The 8,570-nt window shown below is 61.5% G+C and overlaps 1 protein-coding gene across 3 annotated transcripts in view; it reads right to left on the bottom strand.

Moving 5' to 3' along the window:
* Positions 1 to 258: 258 nt before the first annotated feature.
* SBK1 (SH3 domain binding kinase 1) overlaps positions 259 to 8,570 on the bottom strand; it is a 54,054-nt gene continuing 45,742 nt past the window's right edge. For 2 of the 3 annotated variants that reach the window (XM_061401501.1, XM_061401500.1), the window contains exons 2-4: positions 6,899 to 7,131; positions 4,956 to 5,158; positions 2,928 to 3,873 (exon numbers count right to left, since the gene is read on the bottom strand). In XM_061401501.1, the coding sequence (XP_061257485.1) occupies positions 3,022 to 3,873; positions 4,956 to 5,158; positions 6,899 to 7,124 (1,281 nt within the window). In that variant the 5' untranslated portion in view covers positions 7,125 to 7,131 and the 3' untranslated portion in view covers positions 2,928 to 3,021. The other variant, XM_061401502.1, reaches the window with a different exon arrangement.

Below are 8,570 nucleotides of genomic sequence, written 5' to 3'. Positions count from 1 at the left end.
GCTCCACGCTGAAGCTGGAGTCCAGTTCAGGGAAAGCTCCCTAGTTCTCCCCCACAAAACCCGGGTCCTTGTTCCTTTCATGCTCCATCATCCCTGGCTGGGGCCTCCTCTAGCTCACACAAGAGGTCACAGGCCTGGGGTAGCTGCCTTTGGACTCTGCAGACCCCACCTTAAACAATGTGTTGTCTTCAGTTTCTAGTTAACTGTGTGTACCCCCCTCTCTAGGCCCTATCTGAGACAAGACAAGACACCCAGTGGTAATTTTTCTAAACTTTTGTTTATTTTATAGCAATTGTCATGATTAGAGAAGTAAATAACACATTTAAAAACCTTCTCAGGGCCAAAGGATGCCAGACTATTTACAAACACACGGTGGAGGACGGTGGCAACATGAGGGTCTGGGGCTGTGGGGCTGGGATCCCACCCAGGCCCCGAGTCAGGCTGGAATGCTGACACCAGCCACCAGGATGGTCCCACCGGCCACAGTGTGGGCCCGGGGAGCATTGGCAGCCTTAGGGCTCTGCTCAGCTGGCCTGGTGGCAGACGCTTAGCTAACTTGTGGCCCTGCCTCCTGCCCAGGGGGTTGCCACACCCCACAGGCCAGCTCCGAGGGGCCTCTGGGAAGCACCGAAGGACAGGGGGCAGTGTAGGGGGCGCGGGGCTGGGACAGAGGTCGGGGATGACCCGGCCGGCCCAGGGTGGGACAGAGACACACGCGCGTGTGCGCACAGACAAACACCTGCACAGAAGAATCGCGAGGGTTTTTTTTTTCCTAAGTCTTCAGGTCTACGGTGTGATTCATTTTTTTGCTATTTACTTGTTCTTTGACAGTGACATAAACTGAGGTAAACATCTGTGACCAACACCTCTCCTAAGGGGCAAAGGGTCCCAGCACCCCCCAGTAGAGGTGGTGGTGGCTGCGGCAGCAAGGCCCCGATGGGGAGGGCGGGCACAGAACCGGTTCTAGTCCTGCTTCGCTGTCGGCTGCCGCTGCCCCCCTCTGTGCCTCTGACAACAGGGGCTGGGCTACAGAACTACGGTCCCTTCCCAACTCTAACATCCTAGATACTACGACGAGGGAGAGACTCTCAAACAGGATCTTAAGAGAGAGAGAGAAAGAGGGCGCACGCGAGGGGCGTCTACTTGGAATCTCGCTTCCGTGTTATTGCAGGAGAGACGGGATGTCGAGAGGCCTAAGGCAAAAGGAGAAGTTGCGGCTGGGAGAGGTGCCCAGATGGGCTCCAGGTGGGCTGAGCGGAGGGGGCAGTGATGGGGAGGCAGGCCCTGCTCCAAGGCTTGGCCCTTGGTGGGAGGAGGGGGGGGGTTTTGCTACTTACCTGGCATATGTTGGGCCCCCATACCCGCCGGGGAGGTGGGTCTCTAGATGGGCGGGCACACTGAGGAGGGAGGGGGACCAGGCCCTGGGGCAACCGCACTCTGTAAACTGGACCCGGGCAGGGCGGGGGGACCTATAGCCCTTTTGCGTGGTGGGAATGAGGGTGAATGGAGAAGTGGGGGCTCCCGGCCAGAGAGTCCCCTCTGGTCAGCCTGGCCCACTAGGGAGCCCCCTCAAATGGCCGAGAACCCCAGAAGGGACCCTGGAAGGTGTGGCCCGGGACAGCAGGCGGGGCACCGCCAGGCAGAGGGAGCAGTCTCTCCCAGGATGAGGTTATTGCGGGGTCCCAGGCCTCCATGGACAGGGCAGGAGTCGTGAGGGTGGGTTTTGTGAGTCTGGGCTCCTCAGGCCTGCAGGTGCCTCCTTGCCAGGCTCCCTGAGGGGTGTGCTGAGCCGGGGGCCTGGGCGCCCTCTGGCAGCTGCCCGCTGAGAATCCTGGGGCGGAGTGACTGGGGTGTCTGGATGCAGCCACTGAACACACGAGGCTACACGCACACAGGTGTCTTCTGCATGTGCTCACACTGCACACGTATCTGTTCACACGCTCACCCCCTCCCATTTCCAGGGCCCCTTATCCTCACATCGACACCCCAGTACCAGAAACTTGGGAGACGTGGGGATGGAGTCAGCCCCAGGCTCAGATGTTGGACTCCAGCAGAATTCCGGGAGAAATTCCTGGCACAAGTAACCTCACCGCCTGCTCAAAGTCCAGGCCACTTAGTCTGGGCTGGGGCAGCGAGGATTGAGAAGATCTGAGCAAGGTTTCCCTGGCCTGGGGAAGGTGCCAGTGGGCAGGCCAAGCTGGGGCGCGCCCGGGCTCTGAACTCATTCCCCGGGCCTAGTGATGCAGTTGCATGAGGCCCCTGGCCACGGAGACCAGTTGTCCTGAAATCCCTGTGGGGGGAGGGGGAGGGCTGCGGCTTCTCTGGATGTGTGTGGTCTTGGCCTACCGCCCTCCTTTTGGGCTCTGTGTCCTCATGGGGCAGAGGGGGTCGGGGGGAGGAATGGGTGGTGGGAGAGTCACTGGATTCTTGGGGCCTGTTTACACACACACACTGCTGTGACATCCAGAAGTTTGCTACATTTTTGCAGGGGCGTGGTCCCTCCTCTCTAACTCTCCCTGGAAAGGGGCCGGTCTCGATGAGCAGCACCCCTGCCCTCGGCTCACCGCCCTCTTCCCAGACAGTGCCTAGACACCCTAAGCCCTTTCTCGGCCCCAACACTTGAGTTCCTTTTCATTCCCAGGGTGGGAGTGGGGGCGGGAAGGTGGGGAGGGGGGCAGGATAAGGGGTGGGGCTGCTGGATGATCTGCCAGGGGGGTGCAAAGGGCCCGGAGCCACTAGTTCAGGGTCCCAGGGTTCAGGGAGGTGTGGGGGAGTCTGCCGGCAAGCTCCCTTGCTCCTGGTATCGGGGGTGGGGGGTGGGGGGCCTCTGAATCCTCGGGTCTGTGGGGCTGGGCTCCTTTGGTGGCATCTTACCGGCCCGCTGCCGGGCCGGGCGCCTGCCTCGCCTACCACTACTCCCTCCTGCCGCCGCGGGGGGCTGGCCGCTTCGGCCAGGGCGGCTCCCTGCGCCCCGGCCTGGCTGCTGCTCGGCGCCCGGGCCCCGAAGGCGGCGGGGGCGGCTCAGACGCAGATCTCGATGGCCGTGGCCAGCACCACCTGCCCTTTGCTCTTGTCCGGGCGGCCGTCGGTCCTGCCGGGAGGCCCCGGGGGGGCCAGGCCGGGCTCGGGCACGGGGACCGGCACGGGGACGGGGACCGGCACGGGGACGGGGACCGGCACAGGTCCGGGCCCGACGGCGGGAGGCGCGGGCCGGGAGCCGCTGCCGCTCTCGGTCAGCACCGTCCGCTTGAGCGGCCCGGGCGCCTCGAGGCGCAGCGGCCCGGCGGCCGGCGGGCGGTCCCCGGCGGGCTTGCGCGCGCGGTGCGAGGGCCGGCGCCGCAGCTCGGACGTGAGCTCGTGCTTGAGGAAGCGGAAGACCTCCTTGGCCGGCCCGCGGCGCTCGGGCTCCAGCGCCAGGAGCCGCTGGAACATGCGCAGCGCTGGCTCGGTGAAGCGGCGCCACTGCGACGGTAGCCCCGGCAGGCGGCCCCGCTGCCAGCGCACGAACTCCTCGAAAAAGGCGTCGGCGCCCGACGCCGCCTCCCACGGGAAGTTGCCGGTGAGCACGCAGAAGATGAGCACGCCGAAGGCCCACACATCCACGCCAGTGTCCACCGCGAAGCCGTCGGCGCGGCCCGCCTGGCACACCTCGGGCGCTGTGTATGGGATGGTGCCGCTCACCCGCTTCACGCGGCAGCCCACGCGGCGCGTCATGCCGAAGTCGGCCAGCTTCACGCGCCGGCACTCGCGGTCGAACAGCAGCACGTTCTCCGGCTTGATGTCGCGGTGCACCAGCTGCCGACCGTGCATGAAGTCCAGCGCCAGGCCCAGCTGCTGCACGCAGCGCTTCACGGTGTCCTCGGGGAGCCCCACCTGCAGCGGGAGAGGAAGGGAGGGCGGCTCAGGGGCGCGGGCACGTACCACCCCGCCCCTTCCTTCCCATCCCCGCCCCGCAACCGCCCCCTCCTTCCCATCCCCGCCCAGTCCCCGCCCCGCCCCGCCCCGCCCTCTCCTTCCACCCCCGCCCCGCCCCCCCCGCCCCTCTCCTCCCCATCCCCGCCCCCCAACCGCCCCCTCCTTCCCATCCCCGCCCACTCCCCGTCCCGCCCTCTCCTTCCCATCCCCGCCCCCGCCCTGTCCCTCTACCCGAACTCCTTGCGGGGTCCCTTTCCTGGGCAGATCCAGGGCCAACCGCCCTTCCTTATCCTACTTGGGCATCCTCGGCTCCCTCCCTGGCCCCCACACACCCCTCGAACCTTCCCCAGCTTTTCCCCCAGTACCTGTACGGAGCGCCTGCTTTGGGCCAAGTACTGGGCTAATAAGGACCCTATCCCGCATGGTCTACTGTATACCTAATCTCCCTTAATCGGCGGCTCTGAGAGCCCTTGTCACTTATCCGGTGAGCGGCAGGGCAGTGTTTCATCCTGGCCGACTGCAAAGCCAGGTGCTGGGAATCCCCGGGGGCAGTCTCCCCATCCCGTGCACCTCCTCTGGGAAGGCTGGTGGTCCTGCCACTTCCCCTCTTGGGTCCCCACCTGTTCCTATGCAGCAGCGGAGGAGGGGGCTGCTGGACTTCATCCCGCCCACCGGCTGGTCCTCATTGCAGTGCGGTGCCTAAGTCACTTCAGTCGTGTCTGACTCTTTTCGAACCTGTGAACTGTAGCAGGCCAGGCTCCTCTGTCCCTGGGATTTTCCAGGCAAGAATACTGGAGTGGGTTGCCATTCCCTTCTCCATCATCTTAGTGCCTCATCTGGCTAACTGTAGAGGGTCTGTTTCTCCCACTAGACCCATAGCAAGACCTTTTGTTCACTGTGTATCCGCAGCCCTCCAAACAATGGCTGATATGCAGTAGGCGCCTAATAAATGATTTAAGTGAGGGGCCTGACTCCTCCTCAGCTCTCACACTCAGGGACCCAGAAGAGCCTCTCCCCTCCCTCAGCCACCACCCAGGTACCTGAGGAGGAATAATGTCGAATAGGTCCCCGGCGGGCGCGTACTCCTGGGCGAAGACATAGCAGTCTTCGGTCTCAAACACGACGTCGAAGACCTTGATGATGAAGGGGCTGGAGGAGAGGCTGTTGGTAATGCTCACCTCCCGCAGGAAGTTCTTCAGCTTGGTTTTGCTCTTGTTCACAAACTTCAGCGCCATCTTCGTGCCTAGTGGGGCAACAGTGAGAGCGGTGAGGACCCCTCTCCCTGCGCCCCTGCGCCTCACACAGCCAGGCCTGTCTGCGCAGCCTGTCCGGGCCACAGCGCACAACTCGACGGGAGCCCCAGTGGGCGGACTGTCGTCTCACAGGTAGGAAACTGAGGCCCAGAGAGGGGAAGGCCATGCAGCAAGTCAGGGGTCAGCTGGGTCCTCTCTGCCCCACCTGCAGCCCTCCATGAGGCACGCCTGCTGCTTCCTCCACCCTCTCATTTTCCTCCTGATACACTGTGTACTTACGTATCGTGTCTGTCTGCCCCCAGTCAGAAGGCCCTCGAGCACAGGAAACTGTCTTTTTTTTAAGATTTTTTTTGTTGTGGACCATTTTTTCAAGTCTTTCATGAATTTGCTTCTGCTCCTTGGCTGTGAGGCATGTGCCATCCCAGTTCCCTGACCAGGGATGGAACCGGCACTCCCCTGCACTGGGAGCTGAAGTCCCAACCACTGCCCCACCAGGGAAGTCCCAGGAACCTGTGTCTTGTTTGCTGTTGTATCTCCAGCACTCACAGAAGAGCCTGGTGCCAGCAGGTGCTCCGAAAACGTTTGTTAAGCAGATGAATAAGAAGACACTAGACACACAGAGGTGAGGGCCTGCAAGGCACGTGTCCCCGACTCTGAGCTTGAGCAGCCATCTGTACCCACCTGAGTACAGAGCTGTGTGACACGTGTGTGTTCACAGAGCACTTACACATTGCGGGTCCTGCCTTCTGCACTTCACGGTTACAACTCACTTTTTATAAAGACCCTATCAACTGGGCATTAATACTCCTCTATTTTACAAAGGAGGAAACCTAGGCACAGAGAGGTTAAGTCACTTGCCCCAGGTCACACAGCAAGCAGCAAAGCTCAGGTGACCCCATGTCCAAGGTTCCTCCTTCTGGCCCGGTCCCCTCTGAATGCAGCTGTGGGCAACTATGCAGCCCCCATCCCTGGCTGGCTGATGGGCATTGCAGTGAGCTTACACTGTGGGGAAGGCATCACGTTCAGCGGTTAAACGAGAAGGCCCTGGAGCTGAAGAATGGGGGCTCATCCTAGCTCACACTTTCTGTAGCTGCATGACCTGGGCTGAGTGACTGCATCTTTCTGGGTCTCAGTGTCCTCGGGATCTGAGGAATGGAGCTGCCACGTGGACCTCACAGGGCCCTCTCCCACCTGCTGTTAAGCATGGTGCTCTGTTCGCGAAGACCCCAGTTCAGTTTGGTCCACCCTCCTGGGGGTAGCTATCACATATGTGCTGGTCATCCCCCAAACACCACTGCCAGCCCTGACCTTTCCCCTGATTCCACATGTCCCCAGGCGCATCTCCTTGACTGTCCTGAGGGCACTTTTGTTCAATTGCTCAGTCGTGTCTGACTCTTGGCAATCCCATGGACTGCAGCATGCCAGGCTTCCCTGTCCCTCACTGTCTCCCGGAGTTTGCTCACACTCATGTCCATTGAGTCGGCGAATCCATCCCACCATCTTGCCCTCTTTGGCTGTCCTCAGGGCACTGTGGATGGCCCCAGAGCAGCCCACTCTATCCAGAGATTCCTCCCTTGTCCCCTCCTTCCCGGGCTGCTTCATGCCACACTCTCTCCACAGGTAGCACAGACTCTCCTTCCCTGCTGGCCTCCTGGCCCCCACAGAGAGCCCCCACCAGGTCGCCAGGTCGTGGCTCCTGTCTTACAGCGGGCCGCCCTGCAGACACTCACCCGTGCCCTTGTAGGCCACCAGGTCGACCTTCCCATAGGTGCCCTTGCCCAGCTCCCGGACGAGTTCATAGTGCTTGGTGACATCGCTCGCGGCCACTGTGCGGAGGGTCAGCGCCTGCATGTCTTCGGTGAGGAGAGGCACGCCAGCACCCAGCCCGGGGGCGGTCCCTGGCCCGCAGCAGGGCAGGGAGTGGGGCGGCTCGGGCTCTGGGCAGCCCACGCTCATCTTCTCCCTGGTGTGGGGGTGGGGAGAGGGATGGAGTGTGACATCAGACCCCTCCACTCCCCACCTCCTCCCCGTCCAGGGCCCAGGATCTCTGGGACTGGGCCCGATGCCAGGCCTAAGATGACCACCAGGGGGCGACAAGCATCTTTGCTGCGAATGGTTGGTTGTTTAGTTGCTAAGGCGTGTCCAAACTCTTTGAGACCCCACAGACTTGTAGCCCACCAGGCTTCTCTGTCCATGGGATTCTCCAGGCAAGAATACTGGAGGGGGTTGCCATGGCCTCTGCCAGGGGATCTTCCTGACCCAGGGTTCAAACCTGCGTCTCTTACGTCTCCAGCATTGGTAGGTGGATTCTTTACCACGGAGTCAGCTGGTTCAGTGGTAAAGAAGAATCATCTGGGAAGCCCCCCATCTTTTCCCTGAAGCTTCAGGGTCAGGCCTGAGCCAGCGTTCCCCAGAGACATGGCCATTGTCCCACTGCTCCCTCCTTGGGTGTCTCATGCTATCATCCAGACACAGTGTCAGGCAAGGCACATGTGTTTGTCACACACAGACACGCCACATACTGAGTTCACATGGGTGCTCCCAGTCACAAGTATTGATCAGCACCTGCTGTTTGCCAGGTACTGTTTGGAGCCCTGGGGACACAGCCCTGAACACACACAACTTATGTTCAAGGTGGGGAAATGGACAATACACAGTGAGCCCACAAATTATATATTGTGATAAAAGGTGACACTGGCTATAGAGAAAATAAGGCTGGGGAGGGGCAGGTGGGATGTGAGGGGAGGTTGTTCAGTCGCTTGGGCTCTTTGCGACCCCACGGACTGCAGCACGCCAGGCTCCGCTGTCCGTGGGGTTTCGCAGGCAAGAATACTGGACTGGGTAGCCATTTCCTTCTCCAGGGGATCTTCCCGACCCAGGGATGGAACCCAGGTGTCCTGTATTGCCGGCAGATTCTTCACTGACTGAGCCACCAGGGAAGCCATAACAGGGGGCAGGAGTCTCAGACGAAACCCTGGCAGGGCGGCGCAGGCTGGCCACATCCCCACACGGCCTTAAAATCCATTCCCCGACCTCAGACGACCACACACAGCCCAGCTCAAGTACACAGCTGCAGCTGTAGCTCCCGGGTCCCCGCCCAGGCTCCCCGGATACAAGGACAGAATGCCTGTTCTACCACGACCCATCCTCCACATTCACTGCTGGTCCCCTTCTGTGTTCACATGGGCTGGGGGAGGGGGCTTCCTGGACACACCTACCCCTCCGGGGGTACTGAGTTTGCCTCCCGATGGCGCTGGGGGCGCAGAGAGCTGCAGTGGGGAGCGTTCGGGGATGGGTGACAGCAAAGGCTTATCTGGGGTTTGCATTTCTCATCCGTCTATTGGGGGGAGGCTTAGACCAGGGAGCCGAGCATCTGGGATCAAGTGTCCGCGTGTCCATGTC

Source organism: Bos javanicus, chromosome 25 (genome assembly GCF_032452875.1).
Source record: "Bos javanicus breed banteng chromosome 25, ARS-OSU_banteng_1.0, whole genome shotgun sequence".
In the NCBI taxonomy this organism is placed as follows: domain Eukaryota; kingdom Metazoa; phylum Chordata; class Mammalia; order Artiodactyla; family Bovidae; genus Bos; species Bos javanicus.
Note: the sequence above shows the minus strand (reverse complement) of the source record. Positions and strands in the feature narration are given on the sequence as shown.